This window comes from Drosophila melanogaster, chromosome 2L, assembly GCF_000001215.4.
Source record: "Drosophila melanogaster chromosome 2L".
Lineage (NCBI taxonomy): Eukaryota > Metazoa > Arthropoda > Insecta > Diptera > Drosophilidae > Drosophila > Drosophila melanogaster.
This window is the reverse complement of record NT_033779.5, coordinates 1328800-1345943: the sequence shown is the minus strand read 5'-3', so window position 1 is coordinate 1345943 and position 17144 is coordinate 1328800. Positions and strand designations below refer to the sequence as shown.

Here is a 17144-nt window from a genome sequence, read left to right as displayed (position 1 = left end):
ATTCGGAAGGCGTAAGTTTTAAACCTGATTGCGAGGCACTTCGATTTGACGAGCAGCTTTAGCCTTCAAGTGCGGCACTTGCCGTATTTGAGCGGGCCATGAAATATGCATGAGAATCTGTCTGACCCACCGATCCCCATCGAAATGCGGATGCAATGGTTCGGAACACCGAGAACACCGGGCCAGATGGCGGAAAGTCGGGCAGACAAGGCCAAAAGTCGTCGAACTGTGAAAGCGGCTCAAACCAACTATAAACACCCACTCGGCAGAAAACATTTTCATATGCCGCCGAGCCTGCCGGCCAAGTGTAAAAGTATTTCGCAAAATACACACTCATATGCCGACCCGCTGCGAACTTTATTAATATTATTTTTATGATTATTATTGCGCCCTGGACGTGAGTTGGCATAATTACCCGAACGACGTCCTGTCCGAAATTGGCCAATCGCCGTGATAATAAAAACGCATAAATGCCACCGCCGCCAGCACATGGAAGCTCGGCGGACAGCGACAATATTTTAATTAACTTAATTAAGCAATTTTTATTTGCCCACAGCCAGGTGGGGCCGCATCTGCATCTGCACCTGACCGGCACCAGCAGACCGAATTTCCCATTTCCCGCACTTCGTCGTGGGTCCCATTGTTTGCCTTCTGATGAACCGAAGGACACTATGAATGCAGGAATTAACCCAAAAAGCATTATCCAATGTTTCAGGTTGAGCGTATGCCGTATGAAATGTGGTATAGAGTCGGCAATAGGGCACTTTAAGGCCTAAACCCCTTTCCCTGCATTCATAAGTAGTGAAGTCAGGACCAGTATTTGATTTATTTGGCAGCAGAGTGGCTAAGTCAGCACAGCGAAGTTTTTGGAATTTGGGAAAAAACGAATCAACGCGAGGTCAAGTGTGCGTGTGTCAATGCAGTGCAGTGCGTATGTGTGAGTGTGGATTCGTAAGTGTGCATGAGTTTACAATTCAAGGAACAATAGTGTTTGGCGACTCCTCCGGAAAACTTTGGTGGGCGCCATGGTAGAGCGGCTATCAGGCGTCGAGATGCGTTTAACCGCTCTTGAAGAGCAGAATGGCCACCTGGCCCAGGTAGAAATAGATGAAGTGGCGCGTCTCGTGGGTCACATAGGATCCGAAGTTGCGGCCCACGATGCAGTGCCAGGTGGGGTTGTACTTCTTGTCGAACTCCTTCTTGATGAAGGCGGCGATGTCCTTCTCGATGTTGTACTTCTCCAGGGCCTGGGTGGCGCAGTCAACAGCGTCCTGCTGCATCTCCTCGCTCATGTCAGCGTTCTTGATCACCGCCTTGCGATCCGACATCTTGTCTCGATTCGATTATCACTCTTGCTGTTTATCTGCGCAAAGGCTTTGGGGCTACCTGTGTATTCAGTATTTGTATTATTTGATTTTGCCGACTCACTTTGGGGCTCTGTCTATCCGGCTCTTGCTCTGTTGGATGCTAATTTTTTCTGAGCTGTCGCTTTCGATTTCGAGGGATATGTCAAACAGATGCTTGCTATGATTTTCGTTTTTGGATAGTCAAACCAGCATTTCCCTTCAAATCGATTCGATTCGATAATCGATTCCCTCTCTCTCTCTCTCTATCGAACTGTTAAATTTAAGTAGCTTTCATCTCGCTTAAAATGTTTAATTGGAGTATAAATATAACAATTATAAAAAAATAAATGTTATTTCAATTTTTTGATTTAAAGCGGTGTGGTAAATATTTTAAGAATTCATATTGCCGTTGCCAGCGAAACAAAAATGATTTCACCTGCTCGCTTAGTTCAACTGAGTATTTTTTTGTTTACGATTCATCTAGTAAGTACATTTTCAATATCCAACGCACTATTAACGTACTGAAACACTTTTTAAGGTTATATGCAAACTGGAGTTTACCAACATTAAGTGCGTTACCCTCGATCCAGAGTTTGCCGTCTTTCACTATTGTTTTTTAAAATCAGTTAATCGTACATACAAGTACTATTCCCTAAAAGTGAAGTTGCTAAAGACACCCGTCAGCAATGTAAAAGTTCGTATATGTAGCATATAAAGAATTTTTATCATATATATATTTAATATATGATTGTACTTATGTTTCCGTATCAGATCAACATAGCAACATTCCAGAGATTAAATGGTTATAAGCCCTTTCTGTATAACGTAACCGTAGATGGCTGCAGGTTTTATAAACACCAAAGATCGAATCCAGTTTTCTCTTACTTTTTCAATTTTTTCAAAGACTACTCCAATATAAATCATTCCTGTCCCTACGACGTGAGTCTGAATAATAATAAGCATTATGGTGGCCTCTTACGAACACCATTCCTTTTGCAGCACGATATCATTCTGGATAAGGTTTCAATAAGTCATGCTAATACGCAAGTAACTAACGTTCTTCCAGTTCCCCATGGGAACTACTTATACCGAGCGGACTGGTATGCTTACAATATTAAGCGTGCTACTGTGGACGTATACGCCAAAATATATTAGGCCAAAGCAAAATAATTTAAAAATAAAACCAATGCATGAAGATATTTCTTATATATTTTATTCATCAACTTGATGTTTATAATTATAGCTCATAAATACACAAAAGCTATGACGAATTATGAGCTATGGAATTTATACTGTTTTAATTCTTGTCTTTGGATGAATGGTCGGAATAATTTTAAGTTCAACTACATAATAGATAGTCACAGGGCGTGAATACAAAATTGTAGTGCGAGTGACCCATACTCATCTAGCAAATGTACAAATGTGTCCGAAGAATTTCATTTATTCATAGCGTTTCACATTGTGTATTATTTTGAGTACAAGTGAAGAAAAATCTTTAGCGCATTGACGATTTCTGACCAATCCTCGGAATAGTTCCTAAGTATCTACAAAGTACCCCTACTGTCCCTCTAACGGTCACGAGACCAACATGCAAATGGCATTACGTACATAGAGTGGATGGAAAAGCCTAACGACTTTGAGCTTCAAATCAGAATCGCATGACACGAGTTGCAGGCCGGAATTTGCACTTAATATGAAGATCGTTAATTTCCCGCTGCTCCTTTTCCCAATCCACAGTGCAAAAGGTTGTTAAATTCGATTAGACATGCAATCAGCTCACGAGACTTCCAGTGCAGGGCTAAAACTTTAGATTGAATTTTAATAACAGCACTGCGCGGACACTAATCAAGTAATGCAACCAATTTTGAACGGGATCGAGGTATATATATGTAGTATGTGTGGTCCTGAGCCCCCAAGAACGACAACATTGTGAACAAATTTCTCTTGTTTTCCTAATGAAAACGCTAATTTATTGGACACACGCCATGCTAATGGTCACGGTTTTTGGGGCTGGACTTTTCCGAGCTTGGTAATCTAATTTATAGTGGTTCTGCTGGAGCTTGAATGCAGAAATTTCCCACTTCCGCCAGGTTTCCATAACTCACATTTGGTCAAATCATTTATCACATTTTTTTATTATGTAATGGGAAATGATCTTATTGTATATAAGCAATGATTTTAGATGTTTCAAATTTGAGCGTTATAAATTTCTGTTAGGAATCCAAATATAATAATCTCTCAATATAGTTATGCTAAATTTCTCTTCAAACTATAATCGAATCTCCCTCTCTCTGTCACTCTCTCTCTCTATCTCTCTCTCTTTTTACCCCCCTGCAACCAACTCATTAGCTGACATTTTCCTCATTAAAAAGGGAGAGTCATTGGATTAATTAGATTATAAGTAAACCCATTATAAAAGAATTAAATGTTATTTGAATTTGATTCTGGTTTCAATCGGTGTGGGCAATTGTTCAGCGAAACTGTTCATAACTGGAGTCGAAAATGTTTTCTCCTGTTCGTCTGGTTCAACTTAGTATTTTTTTGTATTCATTTCACCAAGTAAGAACAGCTTGCAAGTCCAACCTATTCATTAAGTACTTAATACCCTTTCAGGCTGTGTGCAAAGTGGAGTTTGCGAATATTAAGTGCGTTACCTTGGATCCAGAGTTCGCCGACTTTGACTATTGCTATCTAAAGGCGGTTAGTCGCACATACAAGTACCTTTCCCTTAGAGTCAAATTGCTAGAGACGCCCATTACCAAAATAAAAGTTCGTAAATGTAGCATTAAAATTTAAAGTAATTATATATATATATATATATATAATGTATATATATTTCAGATCAACGTAGCAATATTGCAGAGATTGAATGGCTACAAGCCATTCCTGTATAACGTTACAATAGATGCGTGCAAGTTTTATAAAAACCAAAAATCAAATCCAATTGCCCGTTACCTTTACAGTTTCTTCAAAGACTACTCTAATATAAATCATTCCTGCCCCTACGACGTAAGTCTAAATAATAATAATAAGCATTATGGTAACAAGTCCCTCTTACGAACATCTTCCCATTGCAGCACGATATCATTGTGGAAAAGCTTCCTATAAGTCATGTTAATACGCAAGTAACAAAAGTTCTTCCAGTTCCCCATGGGGACTATCTATTTCACTCGAACTGGTATGCCTACGATATTAACCGTGCTATTGTGGACGTATACGCTACAATATCATAATCCATAAGGGTTATCCTTAAAAAATATTATACATAAAAGATTTTTCATTGGGAACACTACAGTTTGTAGTTTCCAATGGCACATGAATATATTAAGCATGGCCGTTAATTATTACATTATAATGTTTTATTTCTGGTTCATGGATGAATAGCCGACATAATTTAAAGTTTAACTATAAAATAAATAGTCACTTAGCTTGAAAGAGAGAGAGAGAGAGAGAAACACACATCTCACAAATGTACAATACAAATACAGATAATGTAATTATTAATGGTGAGCTTCACAGTGTTCATTGTGTGGAACATGGAATTATGAAATATTCTCTCAACAAAAAGATGCAACATTGCTTTCCTAATAAAAAACACTAAATTATTCTACATATTTCTTTCTTTCGGTTATTTGGGCTGGACCATCCGAACTTGGTTATCTAATTTATAGTGCCGTTGCTGAGGCTTGAATGCCGGATTTTCTCACTTCCGCTACGTTTCCATTACTCACATTTAGCCAAATCATTTATCACAAATTATTTTCGTTCAAAGAACCGTTCAGACGACCCCCTTAAACCAATAAGTTGTATCCCTGACATGGAGCACTTTGTGACTGCTCTGCATTTTCTGACAGGACTCACTTGTGAAAATGAAAAGTAACTTCATAACCGCACGTTAAATCTTCACTGCCCTGCCACGCCCCCTTTTCCTGGCCAACCTTTGCGCCACATCCGCAGCGAGCAAGAGCAACACAATTGCACAATATTTCCGGGCGAAGGTAATAAATAAATTGCATACGTAATTAAAATCGACGACTCTGCGCAGGACCCTCGACATGGCCTTACCTCCTTCTCAGCCGCAATTACAGCAACGGCAACAGCAACTCGAAAGGAAAACCCAGTGGCAACAACAATAGCTAAAAGGAACAATGCGAACAAAAGTTTTCTGACTTGGCTCGTGTGTGCTTCCCCTTTAACGTCAACTGTATTTCTTTCCCCATTTCCCATTTCCCTTTTTCCCCACTGGCCACACTTTCCAGCTCCTCGGTGGCTTTTCTTGCCTGTTGGCAGCTCTTTTGTTTTTAACCAGAGTTGCATGCGAACAACACGAAAATGGTTAATGGAGGTAATGGGAAATGGGCTGGAAGGTAAGCCACGCCGCGTTATGGTCTTCCCTGACTCGAGGAGTCACCTACTTGGCAATAGGCCTGCTCGATCTGCTTCATAGAAATTAAGTCGCTCGTAAATCTTTAACTTGTGATTTGTTTCCGATAGGTTAGTATATTCATACCAGTTGGCCCATCAAGGGTTAGTATACTTAAGCGTTTATAGAGTATTCGGCGTCACAACTCGAAGACCCTAGCATTGTTTGCTTTTAATTTCAGTTCATGAGCAATCAACGTCACCGTCGACATCCCCTGCCTTTCTTGTTCAACAATTTGCATGACAAAAGCTCAGACTCAGACCTACAAGACGTCAAATGGCGAGTATCTTTCGCGACTCTGTTCTTCTCTTATTTGACAAAAGTCATCCGAAGAATTGTGAAAAATGTACATTTTCAAGTAAATTCGAGTACAACTGCCACGCTTCACGCTTCGGGCTTTAAGTTATGAAAGCTTAAATGCTCTGCTCTCTGTCGTCGGACGGGCCATTAAAAAATCAAAACAAGTTAACGGCAGCGGTAACCGAACTAGCCGAGGCGAAAGGCAAACCGGAAACCGGAAGTGAGAACAGGGCTCAGTGCCGCAAGTTTGCGGTGGCGGCATGCGGCGTGTGCAGGAAGTCTACCAGTACACACATAGTACATCTGGGTAACACAGCGCGGCACCGAGTCGATGGAGCCGAAGGAGGACAACAACCATCTTGTTGTGGCGTACACTCAAAAAAAAAGGGAATAGCTTAAACCTAATTAGTTTGGGTACATTGAAAAATTACGAAAATGCAGTAGAGGAATTCATCGAGTGTCTTTCACTAAAATGTATTCTCGCATACCTTCAGACAGGTTTACACCTCTAGCTGATTTTAAAGTGTACCCTGAAATCCATGTCCTGTGATAAAAAAGAAAGATTATAGCTAAAGTGCCAGCGTGTGGGGCTGAAAGGTGTTCGTCTGAGTCCGCGAGTCCATGTGTGTGACCGATGGTGACATGGACGATCCGTGTTTGCGACGGAGGACAACAAACGAGGGTCATTTGCCCACTCCCCGGGCCTCCGCCTTTGGGGCAACAAGTCATCCGAACAGCAGCCAAGGAGCAGCAGCATTGCCTGCCATCCGTGCGCTTTAAAGGCATTCGGAGTAGCATTGGAATCGAGGCACTCCTGCCCTTGGCCAACTTGATATTTCTTGGGATGGCACTGTGCTCCTGGCTCGGGCAGATGTCAGCGTTTTGGCATTATAATGCCATTAACTTTGCCATAATTCAGTGCAGTTTCGCAGCGAGAATTTATGCATAATGAGCACGGTCTTGTCCTGCTCCATGCTCCACGCCCATGCAGCTGGAAACCCAGCAAACATTGCTGGTACCGAGTGATTTGATGGGTAAGGTATTAACTAGTTGAACTCCAGCTGGCTGAAAATGTTTGCTGGGTGGCCGGGAGTCTTCGAAAATGAGCTCCTTGTTTGCAATGTCGCCCGCCGGGTAACCAACTGCAGTCAGCAGTAGTTGGCAGAGTCATGTAGCTATACAGTTGGCAACAAGCCGACAAGGACCGAAATCCAGGCATATTAGCAGGACATATGGAAGCCGGGGAGCTGGATAGCTGGGGAGCTGTGGGTGGCGCTATCCCAAGGCAGGTGCAATTTCTTGGAAGCCTGCCTCGCTTTGGTTAACCCACTTGCACTCCATTTGCTCAAATTCACATTTCTCGACTCGAAAACGTCAGCGAAAATTGTTAGGCTATTTGCCTTATGCTTTTCGAGGTTTTTCCCTCGACTGCCAAATTTATGACAACGCACATACAGAAAGTAAGCAAAAAGGGGAACCATCACCACATTCTGCATATTTGCATGGGGCAAATTAATTTTGCCTGCCGTATTTACTTATTCCGCTCTGTTATTTTTGTGCACTAGTGTAATTGTGGCTCTGCTTTCGTACAAACACATTTGGTTAATTAAAAACGGCAAAATGTCTAGCAATCTAGTTTTCTAGGCTACTCCTGTCACTGAAAATTGATTTCAATACCTTGCCCTCTGAAAATACAATATCATTTTTTATATGCAATGCAAGTATAAACAACATTGGTTTTTCCCAAATAAAGCTCCATGCACTTCAGTGGGCAGAATCAATATGTGTGCCTTCCATCAGGGATATTTATTGTTGTCATTACTTTGGCAGAGCCAAGTTAACAAGTTCAAGTGGCGAAAATGCAACGCCCACGAAGTGGGAGGAAAATGCCATCACAGGCCATTGTTTGCATGCCCTTTGCATACTTTGCAAACTGCTTTTCCCGCTGCTGCAAGAGCATCGGGAAAACTTTCACATTTGTCTCTGTCGCACTGAAAGGCGATCAAAGTTTTCGGCTTAAATTTCTGCATGCACTTCAAACACGCAATTGGCATGTGACGACAAAACATACGAATCGAATTTTTCCTATCTGGCTTCCCTGCTTCGCCTGCCTTTTTATGTTGATATTTCAATTTGAAAAGTTTGACTTAGTTCCTCGGTGCTGGCAGCTTTTCGATTAAAGTTTTGCATGCGGCAGATTAAAACTTTCCCATCCCAAGTTGCAGCAACTTTTGTTCCTGTGCTGTTCTTTAGTATTCTGTGGCATTTTTAGCATTTCTTGGCTACATCTGTAGGTCGTCCGTGGTGTCCAAACAGGATTGCCAAGTGGAATTGAATCACTCACATATATGAGCATTCTGTGAGTTACTAGAGGTACTTACTGGAATTGGAAATGGAAATAAACAGGAAAATCAGCTTGCCTTCATTCATACGCTCAGTTGCTTCTCAATAGATCTTAAGACAGATTAAATTTCCCCCGGCCAGCGAAATAATAATAATTTTTCTTACACGCACCCACAGACACCCGTGGAAATTCGCTTTCTTTTTAATGTCATTAAGGACTTGTTGGCGTTTTCGCTTTTGACGGTCCACAAAACGGAAAATAAGTGAACAGCAGAACAGCAGGCTGGGAAAAATGTAAATTTTTAATGCTATTTCAGCGTAATTTGGCAGTTCGTTAGGCTTGCTAAGGAGGCACTCACACACACTCACACACACGCGCAGCCTCGTAAATATGAATAACAACAAAGAGGCACGGAGAAAGCAGGCGGAGAAAGCCGGAAAACCAAGTGCGATACTTGCGGTTATGGTATGTGTGTTTGCCACATGACACATCGTTATGCTTTGTTAATGGACTTCGGGCCCGTTCTAAATAAGGTGAAATTGTGGGGCGGGGGGGGGGAAATGCGTGGAAAGTCTGTCTCGGCATCAAATTATACTTAATTATTCAGATCGTGTTAATTTGCATACATTTAAAAGGATGCTGCGGGAAATTGTCGTCGATTACACTTGACTGCAAAATAGTATCGTAAAGAATTCAATTGATTTGTGCATTTGTAGCGAGAGCACATAATTTAATAAAGACTGCAATTCCACAAGCAAATGTTAATTTATGAAACCTGGCATGTATTAAGCACCAACCCTTTCGCCCAATTTAATTTTCGACTTTGTTGGGCTTAAAGCTTTCGTCCTGCGTCCTTCCTATCGCTCCCAAACCAAAAGTACTCACCTGAGCAAATACGCCGAGCATTCGGGAATGTCTGGCTGCCACACCCACCGCACCAGCCGTCACCCTTTCCACACGCAGCTAGCAGATCCTAAAATGTAACTTTAAACTGCCCGAGGAGAGGCAACAACATCAAACACTTTGCTCCCGGCTTCAGCTCGAAAACTGCATGCGTGTGTTTACTCTGCGTTAATGAAGTTGTGTGACGGCCGGGAGGAGTGGGGCAAGCCGGGTGGAAAACGGGCGGGAAATGGTTGGAAAATGGGTGGAAACTGGGGGTGGCCGTGTCTACGCATGCAGACAGCTTAGCGTCATCAGCGCCCTCGTTGGCAGAGGTAAATGGCAACTGTAACGTTAATACCGCTGCACATGAAGCGCAAACGAAATGAAATTGCAGGCAGGCAGACAGAGATGAAGCTCTATACGGCCACAGCTCTCTTTCGCACTCGGGCGCATCAGACATCAATGTCAGCGCGTGTCTTCTATGCAATTAGTGCTTTTGTTGATTACGCTGCAAATGTGTGTTGGGGATTTTCGCTCGTTTTTGCAGCCGCCGCTTAAAGGGTAGCCAGGGTAGCTTAGTTCCGATGGTGCCCGGGTAAGGCAATAGCTTAAAATTTCAAATATATACTTTTCCCTAATATACGTATGTAGTGGGTATTTACTATTTGCAACGTGGCATTTCTGGTTTTGGGAATGCTTAATGAAAGGGAATTTGAAAGTGATGAGTAAAGAATCCTTACGAAATTTTAATGAGGATTCATAAGGCTTGTGACTTAGGATACAAACTGTGGTAATGACTCAAAAAATATATATCTTTAGACCCGTTTTCAAATAGCTTGTGTTCTAGCCAATAGCCTGACCTATTTCAGCCAAGCACCCTCGTCACAATGATCTATGCGGCCAATCAGAAACACAGCTGAAAGAAGTACCAACATTTTAACAAATTGTTTGAAGAGCAAGCATATTTATAAATATTAAAAAATAAGAGAAAATCAAAGCGGTAGCTGGGGATGAATCCAGTTAAGGACGGCACAAAAAATGGGAAAACATTAAACAGATTTAAGCAAATTTGTTCTGCTGCGGATGCCATCAATAACTTTGGCAGCATATTTGACTTCCTACCCGGTTTTTGGTCCGCCGAGGGGTTGGTTGCCAAAAAGGGTTACCCATCGAAAGAATATGCTTTTCGATTTAGCTGCGAACTCCAGCTGACTTCTGCTAATGTTTGTCCTCCTCCAACTCCGGTTTCATGCAAATGTGCCCCACTTCGGTGTTGTTTTTCCGACGAGTCGCCCCCGCTTGGCCATCAAATTGCCCGAAAAAGTATGCAACACTTGACAGTTCCTGGCAGCGACGTGGCCTGTGCTAATTTCGTGTTTCCTTGGCCCCAACTTCAAATCGATAAGCAACAGAGTGGAGCTCACCTACTTTGCCACCTTGCCTCTTTGCTTGCTGCCTTTGTTTCGCAAAGTATATATTTTCGCATGAAAAGCACGAAGTAGATGTCAAAAAAACATTTTCAATCCCCAACGAATTTTCGTTTTCGCCTGGCGGAAGTTTGTTGGCAACGCCATCGGTCGGCCACTCGAAAGTATTACCACAATGGGCGTAGGTGTCTGGTCGTGGCAACGTTCCCCAATTGCGGCATGAGCAATTTTCAAAGTTGTCAATGAAAAGACAAAGAGGTACCGAGTGATTAATAGATTTCCCTTCAATATTATGGAGCAGCATATGTATATTTCATATAGCACAGTAGTGAACAACAAAGACGTCTGACGTCAGTCATCGATTCGAAGCGAAGCTGCCATCTATTCGTCTTTGGCATAACTAAATAAATTGATAAGGATTATTACATAGTTTTAAGAAAACAAGTTCCAAATTACTACCGTTTGGTCCAGAGGCGCGCTTTCTTGTCATGTTCTGCTCTATTCTTCAGATATTCCGTGCCAATTTTGGCCATCAGCGGATCCTTGGGATTGCAGTCGGTGAGTAGGGAGCAAATTGATAGCAGAATCTTCGAGATGGTCAGTGCCGGTGACCATTTCTCCTTCAGGATATCCAGACAAATGAAGCCCAGGCGGTGGATGTTGCAGTGATATATGGGCGTGCGAAATATAACTACCGGTGGAGCAAAAGGATACTCAACCGGAAAGAATATGTCCAGCTTGAATATTCCGTTCTCGTAGACGGAGTCCGCGGGTCCGATGATCGTCGAGGTCCACTCGTACAGGTTGTCCTCCTTCGGACCAGCACTGCAGTATTGCGGCGGATCCCTCGTAATCTCGTCCAGCTCCTTCTGGATTCTCTTAACCGCGCTGTTGCTGCATGTCCAGCTGCACGAAGGTGTGCCATCCTCGGCAGAAAATAGCCCTTCCATATTTTAATTGGCTTAAGTTCTTAAAAATAAAACCCTTTTCTTTATCGTGCCGTATTATTGTATATGTGGATAACTCGACCGATTTATTTGACAACTGTGCTAAATTGACATGTTACTCCTTGAACATTTGATGAGTGTTTCTGTTGTCTAAAAAGTATGAAAATTTTCTGTACCAATGTACCCGTGGTACTTTCAAGTACCCTGTAATAAAATCAGAAGCTTTTTTGCACTTCCTGAATATTGAACCAGGTTGACTAGAGGCAAAATATTTGCTGTATCCTACTCCACTTGTCTCTTTCAGCCACTGAAACGACCAAGGATTGACATATTTCAAGTGTCGAAAATCGAATATGACGAAACCACATTTCGTATTCACGAGCTCGCAATCTTCAAGACTCAACTTGTTAGGGAATCTAGTTTGTAGTTTTTTATTCAATCAGTGTTAAAAAAGTGGAACGCTTTAAAAAATAGTATGAGAAACGACACAGCTCTTTACAGCTCTTAAGAAGTGTCAACTTTATGGAAATAATTAGTGTTTTAATTTTGCATAAAATGAATGATTCAAATATTTTACAAAAGGGGTATTACCCCGAATACACAAGCTATTATAAAGGTTTTAACTATGTTAACTATTCATCCGCCGCAACTAAAATTACAACCAAGTTGCATTTGTGGCCAACTTGGTTTTAAAGTTTCTTGCGATTTAAAATGTAAATAGCCATCAATTAGCTGTAAAACGGGCGGCATATGCAGGCTGAAAATTGTACACACATTGCATCACAGAAGGACGCGCCACCATTTTGCCGTCTGTCACCTGGCATCAATGCCCCAGATGCCGCAGGCGCTGTTTCCCCTCCCCGCTTTCCTGTTCCGCGCTTTTCCTGCACTCCGCTCTTCCTCCACCCGTCCCCGTAAATAAAAACCAACAATGCAGCCGGCCAAGTGGGACACCCCAGCGGTGGGCGGTGGGCGTGGACTCTGCTCCATTGTGCCTTTGTTGGCCACTTTTTTTCGCCCCCACTGTTCATGAGTGCGTGTACACGGGGCATTGTTGGAAGTGATGCCCGACTCCGACTTGTTGCCACATCATCGTCATCATCATCATCATCATCATCATCATTATGGCCATCGCAGTCCAGCAGTCGGCCTGTAATGAGCTTGCCATTTTATTTTATTTATTTGTCCGCGCTTTGTTTCAGACGACAAACAGCGACAGCCGTGGAGAATTCCTTGCTGCATTTTAAATTCAAATTAAATAATGATTTAAGTGCCCCAAGAGGCTTTGTCAGCACACAAGTGCAGCGGGTGGTGGAGCTCTCTGATCCCCCGATGGGGTGAGTCAGGTGCAGAAACCTCCTCAGGTGTGCCGTAGCCAGATAAGTCCCTTTTCACAGGCATTGTTTCAATACAACCCGTGCTTAAGAGCTGGCAAATGATGTCCTTTTTAATCATTTCAACTCAGACAGAACATTTAACTGAAATTATTTACTGGATCGTACAGTTTTAAGCGCACTTCGTAGTCATCATTTAAAGGAGTTCCTTTTATTAAGCAATTTTTTTTTTAATTTCACAAACTACTTGCATAATTTGTAGTCTAAATAAATTTCAGTACCTTTTAAATAGCTCACCCCCTTCGTTTTTGGCTCGACCCAGTTTTTAGTCCTTGAGCTCCAATGGGGTTTATTCGGTTGCAAAATACGCAACTGTCAGGACTCGGGGCAAGGACCTCTGGGGCATGCAAACTGCTATAGAAATACCACTCAATCGGGGAAATACAAATTTAGAAAGGGATAGACAGAGGGAGAGATAGAGAGAGAGGGAGATGTACGACAGAGGGAGACAGCCAGATGGAAAGTTGGACAGTCGGTGGCAAAAGGCAGAAATCAAATTACAATTTCAATATGCGATGCGTACTAAATGTCTGCTGGTGTCAGTTTTGGCTTTCAATGTGCAACATGCAACTTTCAACTTGATGCTTGCGATTGTGTGTGGGTAAGCGTGCTAGAGTGTGTGTGTCTGTTTCTGGCTGCTACATTTTGATTTGGCGCCACACAAAATGGATTTCTTGCCTGTCCATTCAAAACATTTCTATGTGGGGCCAAAAGCATAGAGATGCGAGTCACAAGTTTTTTTTTAATTTATAAAAATTAAATTAACAATTAGAAATTAATATATATTTATACTATGTTGTAGATGATGTAAATAGCCTGCTTAACAGTATGAGTATTTCTGATTTATTACCATTATTACTAAACCTATATTAATTCACTAAGCGAAAGAATAAGCAAGCTATTAAACTCCAGACTGAAACGTCGTAATTTACGGCCTAATGCCGACTGATTTGGCCATCTCTAAGCTCAGATACAGTTTACGTTTGCATTTCGTGTGCGTTTCCCTGTCACTTAATGGAATTTATCACATTTTAACTGTGTGACAGGAGCCAGGCTGCCGGTTGCAGGGCTCGGACATTTGGCAGAAGCAATCCCCCGCGTCCTGGACAGCCCGCATCCTGCACATCCTGGTCCTGCTCATCTGCATCAGTCATTGGCATGCATGGGAAATGGTGGCCAAAGTGTCACAGTTATTGATTCGGGCCATAAATAATGCATGGCCAACAAGTGTGCCGGCTTGTTTATTTATTACATGATTTATTCACGCAAACAACGCTCCAATTAAAAGCGTTTTTAAGCGATTAAGTGTAATGTCAAATCCGGTAAACTGGCCAGAAAACTTTGCCCCAACTTAACGACTCCAGACAGCGATTATTAAATTAAAACGTGCACGGAAAACTTTCCAATCCCGACGAACGATGGAAAACTTTCAACTCTCTCGCATTTTCTTTCCCTATAATTTAATTTCAGTTCCTTTTTTTCGCCTTCCCAACTGCAACGCATAATTTATTATGCGGAGCAAAATCTTGTGCACCAAATTTGTCACATGGGATAAATAATAAGAAGGAAAGTTTTTTCGCAAAAAATTCACGATGATGAGGAGCCGCAAGAGGAGGCCATGGGATTCGGGCTAGATTACTCATACGCCCGTTGGCAACTTGGAGGAAGAACAGTTTCCCATATAATAGTGAGATCGGGCGAGCGTGAAATTAGAGCTAAGCTCGGAAAGATGAGGCTTGGGAATGGGCGATTTATCATAGGTTTATCATCAGCGATGACGGTGGATTTTCCAGAAATAAGTGTGTCAACAAGAGTGTGTATGTATAAGTATATAACATTTTTTATAGAAAATAACAAAACTATTAAAGAGTAAAGTTCACAGGTGACTTAAGATTTATGCTGTTACTTGATTAATAAGATATCACGAAGTTAGTTGCTTTTGTTTACGTTTATTTATATGACAACGATTCACTACCATTTCCAACTAAATCCAATTATTCGGCTGATGTTGTGGTCTTTTTTGCCTTTTTATATGCCGTTTTAATGGAGTAACAAGCAAATCGGAGCTAGATCTCTGAGCTTTTTATCGGCGAGACAATTGTCTTGGAACCGCCACTAAATATGTCAGAATAAAGGCAAATTTATACACAAACTGATAAACAGAAATACCAACAAAAGGAAAGCCGGAAAGGAAAAAGGAAATTCATTGAAGGAAAGAAAAAAGCGAAGGAGGGCACGAGTTTTTGGCTGGAGGGGTGCAAAGGCAAAGCTGCAACAATTCCTATCTTGACACTGTCATCTATCCGACTGAAACTGGGGAAATTGGCCCGACACCGGGTTTTTCCACCGCCCGCTCGCCCCGTGGAAAACCGTCTTCATCTTCGCTTCCATCTTGGGCCGTTTGTTGTTGCCTTGGCACGCCTATCACTCGAATTGAATCAAATTACCTTGTAATCTTAACCTTAAGGTTATTTGCCATTGCCTACAAAAAGCGCTTTGTGCTCGACTGCGTTTAGTTACTATTTGAGTGGAAACTGGATGAGGAGAGGTGGAAAATGCGGGACTCCCCACCCTCGGGGTTTCCTTTTTCCAGCCCGCCATGAAAGTTGCACCTTTCACACTTGCCCGAGTTTATATAAATGGAAATCTAACATTACGTCCTATCATGATTGCAAAGTTGAAGTGAGTTTGTGTCGAGTGCAAAGCTGCTCGAGATTACTGGTTTCTTGTTGTTTCAGAGCTTGAGGGATTTGGAAAATGTAGCCAGTCAATCAAAGCGTTTGAGGGAAATCAGGTAGAGTATATCATTGCACTTGGTTGATCCCTCAAGTGGCCCAGTTTTGCTATAAGGCAAATCTACATAATTAGAAAACAATTATAATTTGGAATGCTCGTAGCTAGCTAAATATCTTTAATACACAGATATGGTAAGATTTAACTAAACACTCAACCAAGAAACAAATCAGCCGCTCAAAGTCCGTACCCATTGCATTAGCAATCCTTCCATTCACTACTCACTGACACCATACAGTGTCTTCATCAACTCGGGCACATATTCATCCCACCTGGACTGGAATATATTACCCGCCACTGGTGAGCCCATCTCGTATTTCTGGGTGAACTTCATCACGTCAAAATTACTATGACCATCGGCATTGCTAAGCTCCATTTTCTTCTCGTCAAAGTCCAGCTTATCAGATTGCTGATACACAAGAATAAGATACCGCTGAATACCACTATCCTTTGGAGGCAGAGGACCGAAGTACTCCGATATCGGTTGCCCCTTCATAATATCCAATCCGGGAACATTGACCACCAGCCAATGGAGCCAGGAACGGTACATGGGATTCTCTCGGTTCGGAGCATCGGGACAGATCATGAGCACGGTGTAGAAGGACTCAGGATCCGCGTTCCAGTCGAGTCTCGGCTGGAACTTGAGCTCCGTCGGAGTATAGGTCTTGCCCTCCTCTATGTCAATGGTGTTGTCGTACTTGATCTAGTGATTCAATTTGATCCATTTAAGTCGCAGAGATAAAAAGACTTTTCAGCTTACCCTAAGTAACTCCCTCGGAGGCTCATCCAAAATTTCTGGGATCACCTCCATTTCCTTCATTATCCTTCTGACATTCTCGTCGTTATCCTGGCTGCGAGCCAGGCAAATAAAGCCCAGGAATAACAAATGCAATGCAGGCAATTTCATTGTGAAGCTATGAAACTGAAAAGTTTGGTCTACACCGCACTTATATAGTCGATAGCAAATATTATTACAAAAATTGAGCGGTAATTATGGCAATTTTCTATGGAGCTCTAAAACGTTTGAACAACAGCTAGGCAAATATTTACAATATATTTCTGTTGATTGGCTAAACTAAAATTGGTGCAGTGCAATTGATATTCATTCATTTCGATAACTAGCGGAAATTATAGTCACGCAGTGTACAAAACTCTTCGGATTGCATATGGGTTAAGTTTTATTCAACATTTGCAGTATCTTCAAAATTTTCGTATTTTTGTATATTTAAATTTAGTACTGGTGCATAAATACGCCCGTTTTCCTGATTAAAATACACAATTTAAT

The 17144-nt window shown here is 41.9% G+C and overlaps 5 protein-coding genes and 1 long non-coding RNA gene across 9 annotated transcripts; 3 read left to right on the top strand and 3 right to left on the bottom strand.

Annotated features, from left to right (window-relative positions):
* The first annotated feature begins 103 nt into the window (after positions 1–103).
* On the top strand, positions 104–443 carry lncRNA:CR45005 (long non-coding RNA:CR45005). The gene has a single exon (NR_124016.1). It is a non-coding gene; the product is annotated as a long non-coding RNA:CR45005 (long non-coding RNA).
* A 365-nt stretch (positions 444–808) lies between these two features.
* Positions 809–1544, bottom strand: Cdlc2 (Cytoplasmic dynein light chain 2). 3 transcript variants are annotated; one of them, NM_001258907.2, is made up of 2 exons: positions 1429–1544; positions 809–1363 (listed from the first exon to the last, which is right to left on the bottom strand). In NM_001258907.2, the coding sequence occupies exon 2, from the start codon at positions 1326–1328 to the stop codon at positions 1059–1061; it is 270 nt and encodes an 89-aa protein (NP_001245836.1). In that variant the 5' UTR covers positions 1329–1363; positions 1429–1544; the 3' UTR covers positions 809–1058. The 3 variants fall into 3 exon arrangements, with proteins under 3 accessions (NP_001245836.1, NP_722698.1, NP_477408.1); NM_164412.2 differs by having other exon boundaries at positions 809–1374; positions 1429–1483; NM_058060.4 differs by having other exon boundaries at positions 809–1483.
* A 228-nt stretch (positions 1545–1772) lies between these two features.
* CG33922 (uncharacterized protein) lies at positions 1773–2501 on the top strand (the record flags this gene model as incomplete). Its single annotated transcript, NM_001032046.1, has 4 exons — positions 1773–1829; positions 1885–2040; positions 2118–2285; positions 2346–2501. 4 exons carry the CDS (start codon positions 1773–1775, stop codon positions 2499–2501), a joined length of 537 nt encoding a protein of 178 aa, NP_001027217.1.
* A 1347-nt stretch (positions 2502–3848) lies between these two features.
* On the top strand, positions 3849–4579 carry CG33923 (uncharacterized protein; the record flags this gene model as incomplete). Its single annotated transcript, NM_001032045.2, has 4 exons — positions 3849–3905; positions 3960–4115; positions 4188–4355; positions 4424–4579. The coding sequence occupies 4 exons, from the start codon at positions 3849–3851 to the stop codon at positions 4577–4579; spliced, it is 537 nt and encodes a 178-aa protein (NP_001027216.2).
* A 5850-nt stretch (positions 4580–10429) lies between these two features.
* Positions 10430–11816, bottom strand: CG5440 (uncharacterized protein). 2 transcript variants are annotated; one of them, NM_001298629.1, is made up of 2 exons: positions 11185–11816; positions 10430–11125 (listed from the first exon to the last, which is right to left on the bottom strand). In NM_001298629.1, the coding sequence occupies exons 1-2, from the start codon at positions 11673–11675 to the stop codon at positions 11107–11109; spliced, it is 510 nt and encodes a 169-aa protein (NP_001285558.1). In that variant the 5' UTR covers positions 11676–11816; the 3' UTR covers positions 10430–11106. The 2 variants fall into 2 exon arrangements, with proteins under 2 accessions (NP_001285558.1, NP_608594.2); NM_134750.3 differs by having other exon boundaries at positions 11012–11125.
* A 4134-nt stretch (positions 11817–15950) lies between these two features.
* Positions 15951–16783, bottom strand: a5 (antennal protein 5). The gene is made up of 2 exons (NM_057650.3): positions 16620–16783; positions 15951–16562 (listed from the first exon to the last, which is right to left on the bottom strand). Exons 1-2 carry the CDS (start codon positions 16764–16766, stop codon positions 16077–16079), a joined length of 633 nt encoding a protein of 210 aa, NP_476998.1. The 5' UTR covers positions 16767–16783; the 3' UTR covers positions 15951–16076.
* Positions 16784–17144: the final 361 nt, after the last annotated feature.

What these genes read in the sequence shown, in the direction of transcription:
- CG5440 (NM_001298629.1), bottom strand. Translation starts at nt 11,675, where the DNA reads ATGGAAGGGCTATTTTCTGCCGAGGATGGCACACCTTCGTGCAGCTGG.
- a5 (NM_057650.3), bottom strand. Translation starts at nt 16,766, where the DNA reads ATGAAATTGCCTGCATTGCATTTGTTATTCCTGGGCTTTATTTGCCTG. An exon ending in CTCCGAGGGAGTTACTTAGG is followed by an intron (nt 16,563 to 16,619) that starts GTAAGCTGAAAA and finishes TTGAATCACTAG; the next exon opens with ATCAAGTACGACAACACCAT.
- Cdlc2 (NM_001258907.2), bottom strand. Translation starts at nt 1,328, where the DNA reads ATGTCGGATCGCAAGGCGGTGATCAAGAACGCTGACATGAGCGAGGAG.